Source organism: Geotrypetes seraphini, chromosome 15, assembly GCF_902459505.1.
Source record: "Geotrypetes seraphini chromosome 15, aGeoSer1.1, whole genome shotgun sequence".
Taxonomy (NCBI): domain Eukaryota; kingdom Metazoa; phylum Chordata; class Amphibia; order Gymnophiona; family Dermophiidae; genus Geotrypetes; species Geotrypetes seraphini.
In genome coordinates, this window is record NC_047098.1 from 2,745,387 (window position 1) to 2,768,222 (window position 22,836).

Below are 22,836 nucleotides of genomic sequence, written 5' to 3' on the forward strand. Positions count from 1 at the left end.
CCAAGGAAAACTATGTAGACAGGCTAACAGGTACCCAAGAAATCAGCCTGTGAATTTTCAAGCAGGCAGAACTCCAAATTTGCTTCAAATGTGAAAATACTCGCAAAGGAGACGAAATTTAAAACAATAAAATGGGGAAAGTAGAAAACACATAGCTGCAGATATGCATACAGAAGGAAAGACTGTAGAGGGCGTTAAACCAATTAGTGATTTGTATTTAGAAAAAAAATCAGCCTCGTTGATTCAGGACCCAACCCTCCTCCCCGTGCCCCCAACCCTCCTTCTCGTGACTTCAGTCTCCTACAGCAGGAGCATCAGCGCTGCCTCTTGCTGGCTGTCCACTTCCACTGCCACTCCTGCTTTAAGGGGCGAGGGGGAGGGTCAGTCAGGAACTGCTGGCGTCCTCCGGCTTCCCCCCCCCCCAGCCTCCCGCTCTTACCTTCACTGAATTACAGCACCGGAACAGCATGCACAGAGGATCGCCAGTGCTTTAGAGATCCTTGCAGGCTGCCGTCATCTTTAGGAGCATGTTCACTCTGCCGCAATCCCACCCCTCTTCTGACATCATGGGCAGCATTGCAGCAGAGTGAACGTGCTCCTAAAGATGACAGCAACCTGCAAGGATCGCTAAAGCACTGGCGATCCTCTGTGAGGCTGCTCCAGTGCTGTATTTCAGTGGCAGTAAGAACAGGAGGCCAGGTGGGAACATGCAGGTCTTCAGGAGGTCAAGCCTTGGGGGGGGGGGGGGGTGCAGGCCTTCGGAGGAGGGCCCTAGTGTAGAAATACATGGAGGAAGGAAAAATTATGTTCTTACCTGTTAATTTTCTTTCCTTTAGACGCAGCAGATGAATCCAGAGACTAGTGGGATAATACACATCTACCAGCAGGTGGAGATAGAGAACTGAATAACAGGCAGTCCCATTGGTTGGCACACTCTCCGTACCTCCAGTATTGCTCCTTGTCTAAGCATCCGGAACCATAAACATGGTCCATATGTAAAAAACTTCTTTCCCACAACAAAGAGCACAAACAGGAATAGAGAACACAACTACCAACTCAAACAAACTGCGGAAACCCGCAACGAACACACAGTGAGCAAAGAACCAGCAAGGGTGGGGCTCTGGATTCATCTGCTGCGACTAAAGGAAAGAAAATTAACAGGTAAGAACATAATTTTTCCTTCCTTTTCAACAGCAGCAGATGAATCCAGAGACTAGTGGGACGTAGCAAAGCAATCCTCAATCTGGGTGGGAAGCGAACGCCGCCTCCGCAATAACCGAAGCCCCAAAAGCAGATTCCGCACGAACCGCCACATCCAACCGGTAATGTTTCGAAAACATACTCCGAGAAGACCAAGTAGCCGCACGACAAATCTCCTCCAAAGAAAAACTCCTGGACTCTGCCCAAGAAGTAGATATCGCCCTAGTGGAATGAGCATGAAGTTTGTCTGGCAACTGTTTACTTGATGTCAAGTAAGCAGACGCAATGGCTTCCCGGACCCAACGAGCAATAAAAGCCTTGGATGCCGCCATACCCTTGTTGCGGCCTGTGAACAACACAAAGAGGTGATCGGAATGACAAAAATCATTAGTAATCTGGAGATAATGCAAGAGAATCCTATATACATCCAGCAAATGCAGAGAAGAGAAACGCTCTACTCAGTCCTCCTTCCGGAAAGCTGGAAGGAAGAGAGACTGGTTCACATGAAAGGGGGGGACAACCTTAGGAAGAAACGAAGGAACAGTTTTGACCGACACACCGGAACTCGAAATTCTCATAAAAGGATCACTGCAAGATAACGCCTGCAACTCAGACACCAGCCTGGCTGAAGCCAGAGCAACCAGAAAAACCGCTTTCAACGTGACATCTTTTAGAGTAGCACTTGCCAAAGGCTCAAACGGCGACTTTTGCAACTCCCCAAGGACCACCTTCAGACTCCACTCCAGACAGATCTTCGTAACAGGAGGCCGAATATGCTGCACCCCTTTGAGAAAGCGAACGATATCCGGTTGGGATGCTAGGGAAGAACTAGACATCCGGCCCCTATAGCAAGCAATAGCGGCCACTTGAACCTTGAGAGAATTACAGGCCAATCCCTTGGTTACCCCTTCTTGAAGAAAAGAAAGAATGGTAGAGAGAGAAGCCTGAAAGGGCGACAGACCCTGAGCCGCACACCAAGAATCGAAAACTCGCCTAAATCCCATTGTCCACCATCTCTGTCCCTCTCTTCTGTTTTTAGACCCATTAATTCGTTCTCTCGAGAGCCAGAAGGTCTTGAGTATGCGCAGATGCTCAAGGCATGGCCCAGGCAAGAGGCGGGAGCTTGCTTTCACTCTCACAACCAGCAGACGGGGTAAGGAGCGTGTTTGAGAGGAAGGGCGGGCGGATGCCGCTTTCAGCACGGGGTGCAATGCGGTTCTCGTGGGGGGTTGCGATGTCGGTTAGGGGGGTGCGATGCCGGTTAGAGCGGGTGGGAGGGGGTGATGGAGCAGCGCCAGTAGCCTCGGGTGGGGGGGGGTTGGTGGAACGAATCAAAGCGAGTTTCCATTCATTCCAATGGGGAAACTCGCTTTGATATACGAGTAACTTGATTTACGAGCATGCTTCTGGAATGAATTATGCTCGTACACCAAGGTTCCACTATATATATACACACACACATACATACCCTACACACACCTTTTTATGCAACCACTTGGCTATCATTGCCATTGATTTCACTCCCCACTGATATTCTGAGGGTATTGAACCCAGGACCTCTGGTGCATTGTAGGGCCAGAACCTTACACTAGACAACCAAAGAATTTACAGGATCTGGAGGCTTTTTAAGAACGGGCAGCTTTTCTACATGAGAAAATAAAGAGCCTTATTCACAACTATCACAAAAGACTGCAAGCTATCATTAATGCAAAAAGGGGGCAATACATGATATTAAAAACTAAGGGTATGCAAGCTTCTGAATAGAACCATTTTAATACTTCTTTTATTTCTATGGTTTGTTTAATGATTGTGCTATTCTGTGATGCATAATAGCTTAATTTGAAACACTGAAAATAAAAGAAATGTGTTTGTCTGATCATTCATGTTTTCCACAAATGGTACCAAAAAACAAATGAAGTAGGGGATATTATACTAACACAATAACCAACCCACAATGAGACCACAAGGGCTGAAAACACCACTAAGACTGAAATAACCTCAGGACACTGGTGAGCAATTTATGCCCTACCAACCTCCAACCACATCATTGGCATAAAAAATTTTCATTCAATGGTGTATCAAACATACCATTTGCCAAAATTTAAAAATCAAAACACAATTGCCTATTGTACATAAATTCTAATGCTCTTGTAGTTAAGTGGGTCAGAAGATTATCTAAGTAAGTCAGCCAAACAAATAATGGTAAGTCTAGTCAACGTTTCACAGCTAGTTCTTCCACCACTTCCTCAGGGCAAAGAAGACTTCACCGATAGTAGTATAGTTCTACAAAACAACATGTGCTGTTCAAATTTTCCGACTAGTGTAAAACGCCTTAAATTTAAGTTTTAAAAAACTCAAGCACTCACTGCAGCATGACTTCCATCTGTTTATCCAGGTCTGTGACGTATGGCAGCTTCAACGTAATTTATACATGACTATAGCCAATCCCCTGCCTCTTCAACACAGACTTAGGCAGTAGCATGCTTACACTCACAACTCATCAGGCAAGCCGCAGCAATGTTCAAGCACACGTCACTCACAAAACTAGTAGCAGAGGAAAAAAATGACTAATAGAAGTAAAACCAATCAACCTAGACTTACCGTTATTAGTTTGGCTGACTTACTTAAGATGATCTTATGACCCACTTAACTACAAGAACATTAGTATCTTTTACAGTGGGTAATATCGTGTTTTGATTTTTGCAAATGGTATGTTTGATACACCATTGATGAAAGTTTTTATGCTGATGATGTGGTTGGAGGTTGGTAGGGTATAAATTGCTCATCACTGTCCTGGAGCTTTTTCTTTCATTCTTAGTGGTGTTTTCACCCCTTGTGGGATGGTTATTGTGTTAGCTTATACATCTGAGATGAATTCCACCAGGGCTATATAAACCTATGAGCACAACTGTATAAATTTTTCAATTTTAGTTCTTCAATATCTATTGTTTTTGTTCTTTTCTTCTCCTTCCTTCTTGCATACATCTTGAAGTCTTTAATATTTTGCAGTCTGTGACATATTCAACCTTGTCTATCACTACCCATCCCATCATTCTCATCAAACATCTCCCTGACATCATATGTAAATTTATCAGTGGCACACAGGCAACTTATACTGAAAAGTTTCTTATGCTGCAGTTTAGATTCTGTCATATTTAGAATGTGGGAAATCACCAGCAATCTCCTTTGGTCTGCGGCGATATCAAAAATTCAATGCCGTCATCATTCTCAGTCACCTACATTAAATTTCCAGTCTATTCTTGGCCAGCTAAGACACAACCGGATAGCACAGTTACTTACCGTAACAGGTGTTATCCAGGGACAGCAGGCAGATATTCTTGACTGATGGGTGACGGCACCGACGGAGCCCCGGTACGGACAATTTTAGAGTGATTGCACTCTAAGAACTTGGAAAGTTCTAGTAGGCCGCACCGCGCACGCGCGAGTGCCTTCCCGCCCGACAGAGGCGTGCGGTCCCCAGTTAGGATAAGCCAGCTAAGAAGCCAACCCGGGGAGGTGGGTGGGACGCAAGAATATCTGCCTGCTGTCCCTGGATAACACCTGTTACGGTAAGTAACTGTGCTTTATCCCAGGACAAGCAGGCAGCATATTCTTGACTGATGGGTGACCTCCAAGCTAACAAAAAGAGGGATGGAGGGAAGGTTGGCCATTAGGAAAACAAATTTTGCAAAACAGATTGGCCGAAGTGTCCATCCCATCTGGAGAATGCATCCAGACAATAATGAGATGTAAAAGTATGAACTGAGGACCAAGTAGCAGCCTTGCAAATTTCCTCAATAGGAGTGGAACGGAGGAAAGCTACAGATGCTGCCATCGCTCGGATTCTATGGGCCTTGACAGAACCTTCCAGTGTCAGTCCAGTCTGAGCATAACAGAATGAAATGCACGCTGCCAGCCAATTAGACAACGTACGTTTAGAAACAGGACATCCCAATTTATTCGGATCAAAGGACAGAAAGAGTTGGGGAACTGATCTGTGGGGTTTCGTACGCTCTAGATAGTAAGCTAGAGCCCTCTTACAATCCAAAGTATGCAGAGCCTGTTCCCCAGAATGAGAGTGAGGTTTCGGAAAGAAGACAGGCAGAACAATGGATTGGTTGAGATGGAATTCAGAGACAACCTTAGGGAGAAACTTTGGAAGTGTACGCAGAACCACCTTGTCATGATGAAAGACCGTAAAAGGTAGATCTGCAACTAGTGCATGTAGCTCACTGACCCTCCTGGCAGAGGTAAGAGCAATAAGGAAAAGTACTTTCCAAGTGAGAAACTTGAAAGGAGTGGTAGCCAAAGGTTCAAATGGAGGCTTCATTAAGGCGGAAAGAACCACATTGAGATCCCAGATAACAGGAGGGGCTTTAAGAGGTGGTTTCACATTGAAAAGACCCCGCATGAACCTGGACACCAGGGGATGAGCTGAGAGAAGTTTTCCATGAACCGGCTCATGAAAAGCAGCAATGGCACTGAGGTGGACTCTGATGGAAGTAGACTTAAGGCCAGAGTCAGACAAAGAAAGCAGATAATCCAACAATGTCTCCACTGCCAGGGAAGTGGGATCAAGATGATGAAGAAGACACCAGGAAGAAAATCGTGTCCACTTCTGATGGTAACATTGCAGAGTAGCTGGTTTCCTGGAGGCATCTAGAATGGAACGAACGGGCTGAGATAAAAGAGTATCATGAGAAGTCAGCCCGAGAGATACCAAGCTGTCAGGTGCAGAGACTGGAGGTTGGGATGTAGAAGGGTCTCCTGATGCTGTGTAAGCAGAGAAGGAAACAGTGGAAGAAGAAAAGGTTCCCTGGAACTGAGTTGAAGTAGAAGGGAGAACCAATGTTGCCTTGGCCACCTCGGAGCAATCAGAATCATGGTGGCTCGTTCCCTCTTGAGCTTGAACAAGGTTCTCAACATGAGAGGCAGAGGAGGGAAAGCATACAGGAACAGATTGGACCAGACGAGGAGAAATGCATCCGCTGCCAGACGGTGAGGAGAGTAGAGTCTGGAGCAGAATAGGGGCAGCTGGTGATTGTGAGGAGCTGCAAAGAGGTCTATCTGAGGAGTGCCCCATTGAGCGAAGATGGACTGTAGAGTGAAAGGATCGAGTGTCCACTCGTGAGGCTGGAGAATTCTGCTGAGCTTGTCCGCTAAGGAATTCTTTTCTCCCTGAATGTAGATAGCTTTCAGGAATAGATGGTGATTTATGGCCCAAGTCCAGATCTTCTGGGCTTCCTGGCACAAGAGGCGAGAGCCTGTCCCCACCCTGTTTGTTGATGTAGTACATCGCAACTTGATTGTCTGTGCACAGCAGGAGGACTTGAGGAAAGAGAAGATGTTGGAAGGCCTTGAGGGCATAAAACATCGCTCTGAGTTCCAGAAAATTGATGTGATGCTTCATTTCCTGAGCTGTTTAGAACTCGTTCAAATGAGCTCCCCAGGCGTAAGGGGAGGCATCGGTGGTGATGATAAGTTGATGAGGAGGTAGATGGAAGAGAAGACCTCTGGAGAGATTTGAGGATATCAACCACCATTGTAGAGACTGACGAAGAAATGATGTCACAGATATGTGACGTGAGCAAGGATCCATCTCTTGGGACCACTGGGTAGCTAGGGTCCATTGAGGAGTGCACAGGTGAAGACATGCGAAGGGTGTGACATGAACTGTGGAGGCCATGTGACCCAAGAGTATCATCATTTGCTTGGCAGAGATGGAATGTTGTGGAAGCACCTGCTGACATAGAGATTGAAGCGTTTGAAGACGGTTGGATGGCAGGAACGCTCTCATGAGGACTGTGTCCAAGACAGCTCCGATGAATTGAAGTCTCTGAGTGGGGATGAGATGAGATTTGGGTAGATTGATCTCGAACCCCAGAAGTTGAAGAAACAGGATGGTTTGGTTGGTGGCCAGGAGAACAGTCTGAGATGAATTGGCCTTGATTAACCAGTCGTCCAGGTAAGGAAAGGCCTGAAGGTGGTGAGAGCGTAGAAAGGCAGCCACCACAATCAGACATTTGGTGAACACTCTTGGAGAGGAGGCAAGACCGAAGGGCAGCACCTTGTATTGGTAATGACAACGATTGATCATGAAGCGTAGGTACTGTCTGGAGGCCAGATTGACCGGTATATGAGTGTATGCTTCTTTGAGATCGAGGGAACATAGCCAGTCGTCTTGATTGAGAAGAGGGTAAAGAGTGGCCAGAGAAAGCATTCTGAATTTCTCTTTGACCAAGCATTTGTTTAGATCGCGAAGATCTAGGATGGGTCTGAGATCTCCTGTCTTTTTGGGAACTAGAAAATAACGGGAGTAGAATCCTTGTCCCTTTTGATCTAGAGGAACTTCCTCTATGGCGTTCAGAAGGAGGAGGGATTGAACCTCTTGAAGAAGGAGGGAAGACTGAGGAGTGTTCAAAGCAGACTCTTTTGGTAGACCTTGGGCAGGAAGAGTCTGAAAGTTGAGAGTGTAGCCGTGGTGGATGATGTTGAGGACCCACTGGTCCGAGGTGATGGTTTCCCAACGGCTTATGAAATGAGTAAGGCGTCCTCCTATAGGTAGCGGAAGATGGGCAGATGGAGGGATACTGGCTATGCCCTGGAGAACCAAGTCAAAAGGGTTGTGAAGGTTTTTGTGGAGGAGGAGGCTTCACCTGTTGTTGCTGCTGTGCAGGTCTAGTGTTTTGTCTTTGTTGTTGCCTCTGACGCCTGGGTTGTTGAGCTGCCGGTGGCAAAGGACAAGCCACAAATCGACGCTGGTAGGCCGATTGCTGACGAAAAGGCCTGGTAGGTGAGGTCTTCTTTTTTGTTTTGAGGAGAGTATCCCACCTAGTTTCATGAGCCGAAAGCTTTTGAGTAGTGGAGTCCATGGATTCTCCAAACAGCTCATCCCCCAGGCAAGGTGCATTAGCCAGTCGATCCTGATGATTGACATCAAGTTCTGACACTCTGAGCCATGCCAGTCGGCGCATGGCCACCGACATAGCTGTGGCCCGAGAGGTCAGCTCAAAGGTGTCATAGATCGACCTGACCATGAACTTTCAAAGTTGTAAGAGCGATGAAGAAGTTTGGCGAAAGGCAGATTTTTTACGGTCAGGGAGGTACTTCTCAAAAGCAGTCAGATTTTGTATGAGATGCTTGAGATAGAATGAGAAGTGAAAAGCGTAATTCCCTGACCTGTTGGCTAACATCGCATTCTGGTACAACCTCTTGCCAAATTTGTCCATGGCTTTACCTTTTCTGCCAGGAGGGACTGAGGCGTATACACTAGCTCCCGTGGATTTCTTTAGAGTGGATTCCACTAATAGAGACTCATGTGGGAGCTGTGGTTTGTCAAACCCAGGAATCGGGATGACTTTATATAAGGAGTCTAACTTGCGAGGGGCTCCAGGTATGGTCAAAGGTGTCTCTAAATTCTTGTAAAAAGTCTCTCTCAAGATGTCATGGAGAGGTAATTTGAGATATTCCCTTGGAGGTTGGTCAAAATCCAGTGCATCAAGAAAAGCTTTGGATTTCTTTGACTCAGCCTCCAAGGGAATAGAGAGAGAGTCACACATCTCTTTTAAAAAAGATGAGAAAGAGGTTACATCTGGTCTAGAGGATGGGTTTAAAGCAAAAGGATCCTCATCACCAGATGAACATTCCCCTTCAGAGAGAAGAGGGTCCTCTGAGTCACCCCACAGATCAGGATCCCGAACCTGAAAACTGCGGTCTCGAGATTCCGGTGTGGAGGGTTCCAGGTGTCGGGATTTGCGTGCCGACTTACCTGACCTCATAGACACGGTACCGGGAGACATTAAGGGCTGCATCGGTGCCGAAGTCTGAACAGCCTGGTGTTGAGCTCTCGGTTCCGGTGCGAGGACTGGCATGGAGACCGAGGAAGCAGAATGTAGCGGTACCGACAAAGTGGATGCCGAAAGAAGGGGCTGCACCACTGTCGGTACCGGTGGCTCAGACCGGACCGGGACCGGAAGGCTCGGTGCCAAAAGTGCAGGAAGGAGTTGTTGCAACTGTTCCTTAAGCTGCACCTGCAGGACAGCGGCGATCCGCTCGTCCAGCGAAGGCATCGGTACCGCCTTTTTCTTCTGCGGTACCTGCGGTGCCGCTCTACGCCCCGAGGATGAGGAACCCGAGGTCGAGGGGCTCACCTCTATTGGGGCGGAGCGCTTCCGTGGACGCCTCGAGGTCGGCAGGACTGGGCTCGCTGCTACTGAGACCAGAGGACGCTCCAACGGGGAAGGTTTCTTAGCCGGCTTACCTGAGGGATGCGACGCCGACGCGGTATCGTGCGGTGTCGACGAGGTGGGTGCCGACTGAGACGGGGCCGGTGCCGGTGCCGCAGAGTCAGACATCTCGGCACCAAACAATAATTGCTGCTGGATCTGCCGATTTTTCAGAGTTCTCTTTTTTAAAGTCGCACAGCGGGTGCAGGTAGACGCTCGATGGTCAGGACCAAGACACTGTAGACACCAGTTGTGTGGGTCAGTGAGTGAAATTGGTCGTGCACACCGCTGGCACTTCTTAAACCCGGGTTGAGGGGGCATGAAGGTAAAAACGGCTTCTGCCAAATCGAAGGCCGAAGCCTCGATGGTGGCAACAGGCCCCGCCGGGGCGAAATTGAAGAAGTGAAAAAAAAAAAAAAGTTTTTTTTTTTTTAAAGAAAAGAAAATAAAAGAAAATGAAGGAAATAATATTTCCTTAAGGGTTTACGCGAGCGGGAAGGCGATATGAAAAAAGTCTTCAACAGCCGTTGAAGAAAACGCGTCTTCTTAGCTCCGCGGAAACTAAGAAACTGGGGACCGCGCGCCTCTGTCGGGCGGGAAGGCACTCGCGCGTGCGCGGTGCGACCTACTAGAACTTTCCAAGTTCTTAGAGTGCAATCACTCTAAAATTGTCCGTACCGGGGCTCCGTCGGTGCCGTCACCCATCAGTCAAGAATATGCTGCCTGCTTGTCCTGGGATAAATGCCAATATTCAACAGATATCTAGCTCTATTTCAATGGCCAAACACAGCCGATTGTGCAACATAGCCAGTCACCAGCCAACCCGAACATCAGGATTTTCGGCATCAGATAGCCAGCTATCCCCTGCTGAATATTGGTGGATAGCCAGCTATGTGCTGTTTAGACAGCCAGAAGCTGTTCCTAGCCATCTAAATAGCACTGAATATCAGGTTATGTGTTTTGGGAGCAGTTATGGAGTATAATAATGTGAATTTCATAAATATTAGTTCATCTTTCAATACACATTTTACAGCCTTAAAATCATACTAGTTTGGTTCTATACCATTATTCTTTACTCTTGAAATAAAATGTACATTGTTTTATGGCACAAATGTTACTTAGAGAATGACATGGGGACAAATTTGTCCCTGTCCCCACGGGATCTATCTCCATTCCCATCCCATCCCATCCCCCACAAGTTCTGTCCCATCCCTGCAAGCTCTGTACTCATCTGTACAAGTGTAGGACACTTTAAAACCATAAGTATTCGAGGTCTGTACAGATGAGGACAGAGCTTGCAGGGATGGGACAGGACAGGAATGGAGATAGATCCCATGGGGATGGGGACAAATTTGTCCACGTGTCATTCTCTATTACATATCAAATGATTAGTTAACTTACAACATAACCAATCAAAGCTTTACCTTCAGTCGGTTATTTCCAAGGTATTCTCCATCCATCTTCTTAATAGCTTTGCAGACACTAGCAATATCACAGTACTGTAGGAATGCATACTGAGGAACTCCATTCACTTTCTTAATGTCAATATCCTGAAATGAAAGCAATCAGTAGTGCTCAACACATTGTTAGCTTTAGTTGTGTGAACCAGTGCTAAATGGATCTTTAAAAAACTCCTATAAGCATTCAACACAGGAAGCAATGCTTAATCTTTTCAGTCACTGAGAAACTGCAAGTATTCGTAGGCCGTGAGGTGACTCAATAGTCCAAGATGGCCAATGATGCAAGTGCAGACAAAAGCATGGCTGGAATAAAATACTCTCAATTTCTTAGTGACTACCAGACTTTGGACAGGACTCCTTAAGATGTTTAAGGATATTGAAAGCCCTATCTAAAAAAAGAAATCACTTCAAAATATGCTCCAGATTTTGGTCAATTTTTGGAAGGTCAATTTTCCTTTTGTTACAATTTTCTAGGGAGCAAAGACTCCATTTTTATACAGTTTGAGATTGATCTACTGGATAATTACTTTTATACCATCACTAAGAATGGAAAGGTTAATGTCTATCCAGGAGGCACAGCTCTCAAAATTTGAACCTCTTCTGTTAGGATTACCCTATTTTATCTACTAATGAGATTGTTAAGCCTCCTTTTGTATCAGAATTTACAGAAGACTATATTTAATATTAACTATTATCATTTCTAAAGACCTAGGCAGCACTGTGTAAAGATATGAACTGACTGTTTAAAAAGCATCTATTTGAATATTAACCTAAATAGTATTTTTGCCAGGTGAATAAATGTTAAGACTGAGGCAGTCTAAAGATAGGTTTACCTTGTCTGCAATACATACAGCTTTACATTTAGAATATGTTTTTCAGCTTCTAAACAAGGAAACAGCGATGGAGACAGACAAACTGGATGGCAAGAATCAAATTCAACTGCCTTTATTGTGGAAATCAATGGATGACACGATTCGTGTTTCGGCCCCTAGGCCTGTATCAGGAGTCTATAAAAATGGAAAATTATAAAAACAATGAACAAAACAAATTAAAATAAACAGTTGAATTTGATTTTTGCTATCCAGTTTGTCCATATCCATCACTGTTTGGTTGTGATGGATTTTGTTCTTCTATTGTGTCTTTTCAGCTTCCACAGTCAGAAAATATATTTCATGTTCTACTTCACACACATCCCTCACAGTTAATAGAAGCTATTATAACAGAACGGTCAGCTTTTATTACACATTAGGAATTATATATAGTTATCTAACAGTGTACTTTGCATCTTGGGAAAATTTCCAACTGATAAAGAGGCTGCCAGATTCTGGTAGCGCTTTATAAATAACAAATACAGTAGCAGTATTAGTAATAAATCACAGTTTTATGTAACTCATAGAAGTGGTTATGGAGAAATTAGGTCCTTACCTGCTAATTTTCTTTCTTTTAGTCCCTCCAGGCAGGCACAGAAACAGATGGGTTTACACTCCTTTGCCAGCAGGTGGAGACTGAGACACTGACTTTTGGCATCAGTACAAGTGAGCTGTGCAGTCCATCTTACATCAGTCTTTATGAATAGCCAAGCAGAAATCAACTAGGCTGATTCAGAACATACGACTTCACACTCAAATGGAGATAAAACCTAAGTCTAGCCCAAGCAGCCCAGGAAAACACTGTTGGATACTGATTAGAACAAGAACCTTCTCCAAACGTCCCACAGTTCGCCAACTAAACCAGCCAAACCATATACCGCTTCTTTTGTAACTCCCCCAACAACAACCAACACTCGCAGAAAAAAATGTACTCTTCGTGAAAACACAGAATAACATGACAGGGAGGGGTTCTGTGCCAGTCTGGAGGGACTAAAAGAAAGAAAATTAGCTTAGCAGCAAGGACCTAATTTCTCCTTCTTTATTGTCCCTCCAGACCGGCACACAAACGGATGGGACGTACCAAAGCAGTACCCATCGTGATTGGGACCCCCAAAGGGCTGCCACTAGAATGCGCTCACCGAACACCGCGTCTCGACACGCCTGAACATCCATATGGTAGTACCGCACAAATGAATGGAGAGTGGACCAAACTACAGCTTTACAGATCTCCACTGGAGGTACAAGAGAAGACTCTGCCCCAAGAAGCTGCCTGACTCCGAGTGGAATGAGCTTTGAGAAATTTCAGAACCGATTTCTTTTAAGAAGGTATGCTGAAGCGAAAGTCTCCTTGATCCATCATGCAATGGTAGCCTTGGAAGCACCGTCCCCCTTACAAGGACCCGCTAAGAGGACAAAAAGATGATCCGATTTCTGGAACTCCTGGGTCCTCTGAACATAAGAGCAAAGGACCCTATGGACATCCAGCTTGTGCAACTGTCTCTGCTCCAAAGAACTCTCCTGACTACCCAAGACCGGGAGGACCACAGACTGACATGAAAAGGCGAAACCACCTTCGTCAGAAAGGACGGAACCGGTCGCAGTACAATCCGCTCCCAAGGAAACTCCAGAAAAGGCAGCCTACAAGAGAAAGCCTGTAGTTCAGACACACATCTTGTGGAAGCAATGGCCACCACAGGAAGACCCCCTTAAAGTAAAGTCCTTCAATGTACAGGAACTGAGAGGCTCAAATGGAGGATGAACGAGCACAGAGAGAACCAGATTTAGGTCCCAGGCAGGAACCGACGGCGTAAAAAGTGGTTGGTCCCCAGCCAAGACACCACTCGCTGGGATCCAGAGCATGACTACTGAAAAAATCCGTCTGGACATTGTCCACTCTGACAGTGTGGGAGGCCGAGAGGTCCAGAAGATGAGCCTCCGCCCATTCCATGAGGAGGAAGGTCTCCAGCACCATTAGATGACTCTTGGTGCCCCCCTTACGATTGACATAGGCCACCACTGTGGCATTGTCTGAGAGAACTTAAATTAATTTGCCCTCCAGCAAGGACTGGAATTCCACCAATGCTAGCCGAATAGCTCTGGCCTCCAGAACATTGATCGACCGGGATACCTCCACTGGCGACCAGCTGCCCTGAACCGAGCGACTAAGACATTGAGCCCCCAACTGAGGAGACTGGCGTCTATAAGAAGCACTGTCCGCTTCGTTCCTCTCCTCAGCATTTGTTAACTGTACCATCATTTCGACAAATAGTCCTGGATGCTAACCGCGAGTCAAGTTTCTCAATGATGGCCCCGAGCCTTTGGAACTCGTTACCACTTTATCTGAGATCGGAAAAAAGTCTTTATCTGAGATTGGAAAAAAAGTCATTGTCACAGCTGAAGGCTTATTATTTCAAAAAGGCTTTTGAATGTAAATCCCTACAGATGCTTCCTATCCTGGAATAAACAAAACCAAACCAACTTTATCTCCTTAACCTCTTGTGTTTTTCCTTTCCCTTATAAATATTGTAACTCATTTCTTCTCTAAATATCCTTTTGTTCCAATTTGTTTACAGTATCGGTTTTTACCATCTGGTTTTTTATTTTCTCTAATCTTGAACCTATTGTTTTTAATTGCTTTGTACCCATTGTTTGTTAACCGCCTTGCTTTGACTACAATTGTTAAGAAATGTGGTATATCAATCCCTAAATCAGATTGGAAGACTGCAGCCACCAGCGCAGGTTGCGATGAACTAACCCCCAAAGAGGAATAGGAGAATCCAGATTGTGAATCTGTGGCAACCACCACTGAAGAAGCGAATACTGAAGAGGGCACATGTGAGCCCAAGCCCATCTGACCACTTTCAGGGAGGCCGCCACTGACCCCAAGACCTGCAAAAAGTCCAGCATCTGAGGGCAGCGACAAACCATCAAGGAGCAAACCTGTGACTGTAATTTGCTCACTCTCCCTAAACTGGTGTCAAACAGAACGCCGAGATACTCCAAGCACTGAGTCAAACGTCTCTTGGACAGATTGACCACCCAGTCTGAGTCATAACCCAAGAGCTCTCCTGAAACGACTTTGTACGAATCAACTAGTCATCCAGATAGGGGTGTACCAGAATGCCCTCCTTGCGCAAGGCCACTGCTGCCACAACAATAATCTCGGTGAAGGACCGTGGCCAGACCAAAGGGAAGCACACAAAACTGATAATGCTGGGAGGCCCGAATCGGAACATGTATATGCCTCCGTCAGGTCGAAAGAAGTCAGAAATTCCCCAGGCTGGACCGCCAGAATTACAGATTTTAGGATTTCCATATGAAAAGAGGGAACCTGGGGAACCCTGTTGACACATTTGATATCCAAAATGGGTCAAAAAGGCCCCTCTTTCTTGGCCACCATGAAGTAAAAGGAGTACCTGCCAGCGCACATCTCCTGAGAAGGCACTGGGACTATCGCTTTGAGGTCCAACAACCTGAGCAGTGTCTGGCGAAAATTCCTCTTCTTCCAAGTTGCCTCACAAGGAGAGGAAACGCTCTGGTAAAGGTTGTGAAAACTCCAAAGCATAACCATCCCGAATCACTTCTAGGACCCACTGATCTGTGGTGATCTCAGCCGACCCCCGGTAAACCTCCCAAAGCCGGGCTCCGACTGGAACCGGGGGAAGTACCTACAAATGAGTCAGTGGGCTGGACAAGGAGCCCCCGGAAGAGTCGCGACCCCCCCCCCCAGCGGGTCCCCCGAAAGGACTGCATGCATTGAAAGAAACATCCTCTGTAAAGAAAAGAGGTTGAAACCTGACCAGGGCAGTACCTCCAAAAGTCATGCAACGCCCCCAGGTAGAACCACCTCGTGAAGGCTGACGAGGTCGGTCCTCCGGTAACCGAGACACTTTAGAGCAGGGGTGTCCAACCTGCAGCCCTGTGAAGTATTTTGTGTGGCTCCGATCGAGGGCGATGCAGTGTTTTCCTCTGTTGCCCCCGGGTGTTTACCGTCTTGCCAGCTCCCTCTTCTGTTTTGCTGCAGCATTTGCGTGTTTGTGCAGCCCCAGAAAATTTGTTTTTGGGCCAATACGGCCCAGGGAAGCCAAAAGGTTGGACACCCCTGCTTTAGTGTCACTCAAAGCCTGAACCAGCTTATCTAACTCCTCCTCAGAAAGAAAGGAACTCTGAAAGGGGAACTTACTGAGCTTAGCTTTAGATGCTGCATACGCTGACCAACTCTGAAGCCACAGAGTACATCAAGTAGCTACTCCAAGAGCCATGGACTTAGTCGAATCACGCAAAAGATCATACATGGCATCAGAGAAATAAGAAGCGACTAGTTCAATCTTAGCCACTTCCTAAACTACTAAGGACCAGTCAGTGGACTCATGGTCAAGAACTCGCTAATACCACCGGAAACAAGCCTGGGTCATCAGACCGCCACAAATCTGCGCGGCAACCCTTCCTTTGAACCTGGAATGGATAACTTTATTTTTTCCATATGGGACCGATAGGGCATAACTTTAATAGCACACTTATTGAATGATAGCAGTAAATTGTGCACCTTGGAGGCCCTCACACCTCGGTTAGGCGATGGTTGGGGATACACCTATGCTTATTGCCAAATTAAACATTATATGTCTCTCTCAGCAGAGAAGTTGGGTCAAGCTGTGGGGCAAAATCTTTGACACTGTTTTCTGGGTATGGCACTTAACAATACATCTGTGTCCTCTGCATAGAGCACTGGTTCCCCTTAAGACTCAGAGGGATGTTCGGTTTATTAAGTCTGCATGGGAAGGGGAACTTGGGATATCTTTGGATCATTGAGAACTTTTAAATACTGTCAGAGGCCTACCACGTTTGATTACAGGGGCAATATTGAATGTGTTATATATGGGTGCTTTATAGAGCCTACTTTACCCAGCTGCAGTTACACAAAATAGTTGGCATTGAGTCCCCTTTATGTATCAAATGTCATAGGGAACCTAATACCTTCTTTCACTCCTTTTGGGGATTGTTGGTGTGTCTGGAGATTTTGGGCAGCAATTCAAAAATATTTACAATCCCTGTTGAGGAAACCTATTCAGGGAACAGTGGAACAGATAGTCTTGGATTTGCTGAAAGCATTTGCGGGTTTGCTTAAGAGGGCCTACCTCTTATGTCGTAAAGTGTGTCTCCTTGCACGGAAATGTATTTTGCAATCATGGACTTCTTCTGAGCCTCCTTCCTTTTGGAAATGGCGAAATCAATAGCATGCCTTGGTGGCCTGGGAGACACAGTGGGTGGAAGGACATCCAGGGCACTGGAAAAAATTTTTGCTTATCTGGAATGTTTATCTGTAGGCCTTGCCTCCAAGGGGACGTAGCTTACTATTAAATGCATTAGAGTGATAATGTTGTTTGGACTGAGTGTTATCTCAGTGGATGTGCATGTATCTCTAGGGGATAGGTGGGTGGAAAGTTTGTTCTGCTTGGCAGGGCCATAAGAGTATAGACCCTCTAGCTCCATTTTTGGCACCTTTGTTTCATGGTGCCCACCCGCACTCTTATGGATTATTCTTGAGGTGTAGGGGGGTGAAATGGAAGGGGGGGGGAGAAAGGATGGGCTTAGTGAGGGATGGGGAGATAAATACGGTTCTACTGCAAAAAGATTGATGACATTGTTTGTTGCTTTTTCCTGTGATTCCTTTAGTATCTGCATTTCTTGATGGTGTATACCATTTGTTATTTGCTGTTTCATCAATAAAAAACTGTTTTAAGGTTTTCAAGATGGCGACAGAGATAGTCGCTTAGCTGGAGGCTCTCTCTGCACTGGCAAATTTAATCCGTTTATATTACCTTTCTTTTTGCTCAGGGAAACAGAGGGGTGATCTTCCTGCCTCCTCTGCCACCTCGCTAACGCGTCAGACAGCAATAACATTGTTTGCTGTCCCGGTTGTTCAGGGCGCTCTGGCTCGTCAAGAGGGGTCGATCTCGACTTCGGAAAGCAAAGTCTCGCTTAGCCCAGCTGGTCTAGGAGTGCCCCCACGCCCAGGGAGACTGTCAGGGACGCCAACAGCGTTGCAGGAAGTGGCGGGGATGTCAACAATCCCGCCTGCGCTGTTCAGCCTACCCTTGACCCCGGAGGCAGTTCCAGTCTTGCTGGATTCTTTACATCAATCGCCAGCAACTGGGGGGCTTGGAGATCAGGGTGGCTCGGAAAGTGGAACTTTAAACCCTGACTTAATGACTCTACCTTCTTCGATGTTTCCTGCTTCCCTCCTGAGCCCGCTGAAGAAACCACCGGTGATAGACTTGGAAGGCTATTGAAAGCCTTCATAAAATATGCTCCTATTCTATTTCAGCTTCGCAAACTTCCTCATTACAGTTGAAAAATATTGAAGGGAAAATTCAATATCAAGACCAGAGATTAGACAAAATTGAAAAACAGGTCTCTGATTTACAGAATTCTTCTAATCTTCAAGCTAAAGATAAAGCAATGTTGTCTAGGAAGATTGAAAATCTGGAGAATGCAAATAGGAACTTAAATTTAAGATTAATTAATTTTCCAGTCATCAGATTACAATCACCCAAGGAACTTTTTCATCAGTTTCTAACTACGATCTTAAAGTATCCAGAGACATCAATACCTCCTTTACAGAAATTAAATTATTTAAACATTCCCAAGGCGACGAATCAGGACTTGGAAAATCAATTGACTGAATTAGATATAACAGATATTCTTGAGTCCTCACAACCTGAAACTTCTGTAAGGGCTACTTTGCTAGTGACCTTTGTTTTTTTACAAGACAAAGAGGCAGTTCTTCGTCTATTCTTTAGTACTGAGAATGTTGAATTTTATGGTCCAAAAATAGTAATATTTCCTGATGTTTCTAAATGGACGCAATTGCGTCGTAAAAAATTTCTAATGTTACGTCAATCTGTATTGAGTTTAGCAGCTACCGTTCAGCTGCGCTTTCCATGTAAATGTTATATCAATTATCAAACAAATAGATATGTCTTTTATGAACCCGATCAATTACAATTTTTTCTGGAGAGCAAAGCAGCTTCTGTAACCTCTCAGATGCCCACTGAAGTCACCGTCCAGACTGTATAGTAAAGATACACCCGATGTGCTCTGTACTTGTGATATATTTCCTTGAAAATCAACTACCCTTGATTTGTGCTTGATTCTCTCTCCTTAGTTGTGGGCTACTATCATGGTATTGTATATGCAATTAATGTTTTATTTCCTATTGGATTTTGTTATGTTTCTTTATCAAAGAATTTTCATTTGATGTTAAATACAGGTAAATAAATAATTTTTTTTAAAAAACAAAAAATTGTTTTAAACAAAAAAGATATTGTACCTACCTGTTTGTGCCACCATAAAAATATTTTGAGAATTTTGCACCATAACAATTATAGCTATACTTTAGAAATGGTTCACACTGAAGTTTCAACTTGTTTCATGAATTGATCAGTGTCAAATGTCATGTTTTCTTAAATGATTCCTAAATATAGGAAGAGGGAACAAAACAGTCTCCTGACAATCAATGTGAAAGCAAACACTGAAGCAGGCTTCCAAAATCCTTTCCTATTCTGCAGAACTACTAAAAACAAGCTTAGTGAAGCCAGTTGCGATTGGTTAGAAAAGTTATACCTGAAAATGGAACGGATATCGCACCATTCACAGAAGAAAGTATTTATAAACAACTTGAAAAATTGAAGGTGGACAAAGCTATGGGTCCAGAGGGGATCCATCCCAGGATATTGAGGAAGCTCTGAGAGGTTCTAGTGGGTCCTCTTAAAGAGTTGTTCAATAAATCTTTAGAGATGGGAGAGATTCTATGGGACTGGAGAAGAGCGGATGTGGTTCCTTTTTACAAAAGTGGTCGCAGAGATGAAGTGGGAAACTACAAGCCGATAAGCCTCACTTCGGTTATTGGAAAAATAATGGAAAGGTTGCTGAAGGAAAGGATAGTGAGATTCTTAGAAAGTAATGGATTACAAGATCCGAGAAAAACGAATCTGATAGAATTCTTTGACTGGGAGGATTGGATCAAGGACGTTCGATAGATATAATTTACTTAGATGTCAGCAAAGCCTTTGACATGGTTCCTCATAGGAGGCTCTTGAATGAACTCCATGGGCTGAAGATAGGGCCCAAAGTGTGAACTGGATTAGAAATTAGTTGATGGACAGACGCCAGAGGGTGGTAGTTAATGGAATTCGCTCAGAGGAGGGAAAGGCGAGTAGTGGAGTGCCTCAAGGATCGGTGCTGGGACCTATTCTGTTCAATATGTTTGTGAGTGACATTGCTGAAGGGTTAGAAGGTAAGGTTAGCCTTTTTGCAGATGATACCAAGATTTGTAACAGAATGGATGCTCCGGAGAGAATGGAAAACATGAAGAAGGATCTGCAAAAGTTAGAAGTTGGTCTAACGTCTGGCAGCTAAAATTCAATGCGAAGTGCAGAATGATGTATTTGGGAGGTAGAAATCCATGGAAACTGAGAAGCTGATAAGCACAGACGGAGAGAGGGACCTTGTGGTGATTGTGTCTGAGGACCTAAAGGCATCTAAACAGTGTGATAAGGTGGTGGCTGTAGCCAGAAGGATGCTAGGCTGTATAGAAAGAGGAATAACCAGCAGAAGAAATGAGGTGTTGATGCCCCTATATAGGTCATTGGTGAGGCCACACTTGGAGTATTGTTTTCAGTTTTGGAGGCCATATCTGGTGAAGGATATAAAAAGACTTGAAGAGGTCAAAAGGAAGGTGACAAAAATGGTAAGGGGTTTGAACCAAAAGAAGTACGAGAAGAGACTGAAAGACCTAAACATGTATACTAAAGAGCAGGAGTAGGCAATTCCGGTCCTCGAGAGCCGAAGCCAGGTCAGGTTTTCAGGGAATCCACAATGAATATGTATGAGATAGATTTCCATGTACTGCCTCCTTGAGAACTAAGGTTGGTACTGGACAAACTTGTAGTTTATGTCCCACACATGGTGATTTGGTGTAGGATGGGCTGGGAAGGGCAACCATGGGAGCTCCACTAACTTGGAACATGAGGACGTTACTGGCCAGACTTTACATCAAATATCCTGAAAATAACGGGATGGTTGGATAGGCTGGAGTGAGCTTAGATGGCAACTTCAATAGTTGGAATCTAGAACAATATCAGGTGGACTTTAGTCTATGGCCCAGAAAAATCAAAGAAGAGACAAGTTAATTTAATCACGTATTTTTAATGAGAACAACTAATGGGCAGACTGGATGGACCATTCAGTTTTTTTTCTGCCATCATTTACTATGTTATATTAGCATAACCATGATACACATTAAAGACAGGACAGTTCAGATTAAAACTTATCAGTACATTTACCCAGGGGTCAACTCAGTCATTGGGATGCACCTAGCCAGTCCAGTTTTGAGAATATCTGCAATGAATATGCATGAAATAGATTTGCATGTGCTACCTGCATTGCACGCAAATTTGTCTCAAGTATATTTAGTGTGGATATCTGGAAAACCTGACTAGCTAAGTGTGCCCCAAGGACTGGAATGTGAACCCCTGCCATTAATCTATCCTAAATCATGGGTCTAAAGTAACTCACATTCCAAGAACCACCACATACCACTATCTCTCCAAAGCGCTGAAAGATGTTGCGTAGGTCATGGTAGGTGGTTGTTTTTTCCAGGTTACCAATGAAGAGAGTCCTTGTTGCTTTAGGGTGAAATTCATCTATCCTTTCATCCAAAGGCCGAAATTCATTTTCGCTTTCTGTTTCTATAGAAAAGATATTTGAACATATACCTTAATTTCTAGGTAAAATTTGATGGACTATTTGAAGTACTACCACAGTTTGTAAATCTGGTATGAATTTATAATATCTGATGGCTCCTACAACTTCTGGGTTTCATTTTGTGATTTTGAAATACATCTGTTGTTGTTTGTTAATTCAGTCACTGGCACTATTCTTTCAACACCCTACTCTGAGATATTATGCAGAGAGAATCCAAAGAAGAAATTTATCAAGGAAATTGGCCTATATGGTTCCAGTAAAGCTGGATTTTGGCAAAACAAGTATAGTAGAATGGTTAGCGTGTTCCGGAAAGGATTGCTGCTCAAATTACAAAGACTTGGTGACACAAAGTTACTACTACAAATAATCATTTAAACATAGAAACATGACAGCGGATAAAGGCCAAATGGCCCATCTAGTCTGCTCATCCACAGTAACCATTATCTCTTTCTCTCTCTGAGATATCCCACGTGCCTGTCCCAGGCCCTCTTGAATTCAGACACAGTCTCTGTCTCCACCACCTCTTCCAGGAGACTGTTCCTTGCATCTGCCATCCTTTCCGTAAAAATGTATTTCCTTATATCACCTCTTAACTTCATTCTATGCCCTCTCATTGCAGAACTTCCTTTCAAATGAAAGACTCGACTCATACACGTAGGTATTTAAACGTCTCTATCATATCTCCCCTCACCCACCTTTCCTCCAAAGTATACAGATTGAGATCTTTAAGTCTGTCCCCATACACCTTATGATGAAGACCACATACCATTTTAGTAGCCTTCCTCTGGACCGACTCCATCTAAGTTGTTTGCCGGGACAGCGCACAGTGGCTCTTGCATGCTGCACATGTCTGACCTGGAACCGGGTCAGCCACATGCAGTGTGCCGCTGCAGAGCCACGGCACGCTGTCCTGGCAAATAAGTGCAGCTGGCGTTGAAGATAAGGAGCAGCCAAGCCAGAAGGAAGATGGACACGTGTTTGCAGGGGACACTGATGCGGCTTCGGCAGATGGGGCATGCCCAGTTGGACGGCCCTGAACAAGTAAGGGAGAGAAGGGATAATGTGGGAGAAAGGGAGAAGGAGGGAGGGAGCGCGTTGGGACATGGGAGGGGCATGACTTTGGGACAAAGTTCGGAAGGCAAGGAAGGAAACACGAACTTCGAACACAGAAGGCAGGGAGGAGGCATGAACTTGGGACACAAAGAAGGGGATAGAAAGGGAGAATTGTTGGGGATGAGTGTGAGTGAGAGGAAAATTTGGGGGCATAGAGAGAGAGGAGTGAGGTAAAGATATATGGAGAAGAGAAGGATGAGAGGG

General features: G+C 45.0%; 1 protein-coding gene across 5 annotated transcripts in view; it reads right to left on the reverse strand.

Moving 5' to 3' along the window:
• SPEN (spen family transcriptional repressor) overlaps positions 1-22,836 on the reverse strand; it is a 192,989-nt gene that overhangs the window by 92,361 nt on the left and 77,792 nt on the right. For 4 of the 5 annotated variants that reach the window (XM_033921336.1, XM_033921335.1, XM_033921340.1 and 1 more), the window contains 2 exons: positions 21,331-21,503; positions 10,850-10,975 (listed from right to left, as the gene is read on the reverse strand). In XM_033921336.1, the coding sequence (XP_033777227.1) occupies positions 10,850-10,975; positions 21,331-21,503 (299 nt within the window). The remainder of the gene's footprint in view (positions 1-10,849; positions 10,976-21,330; positions 21,504-22,836) is intronic. The other variant, XM_033921338.1, reaches the window with a different exon arrangement.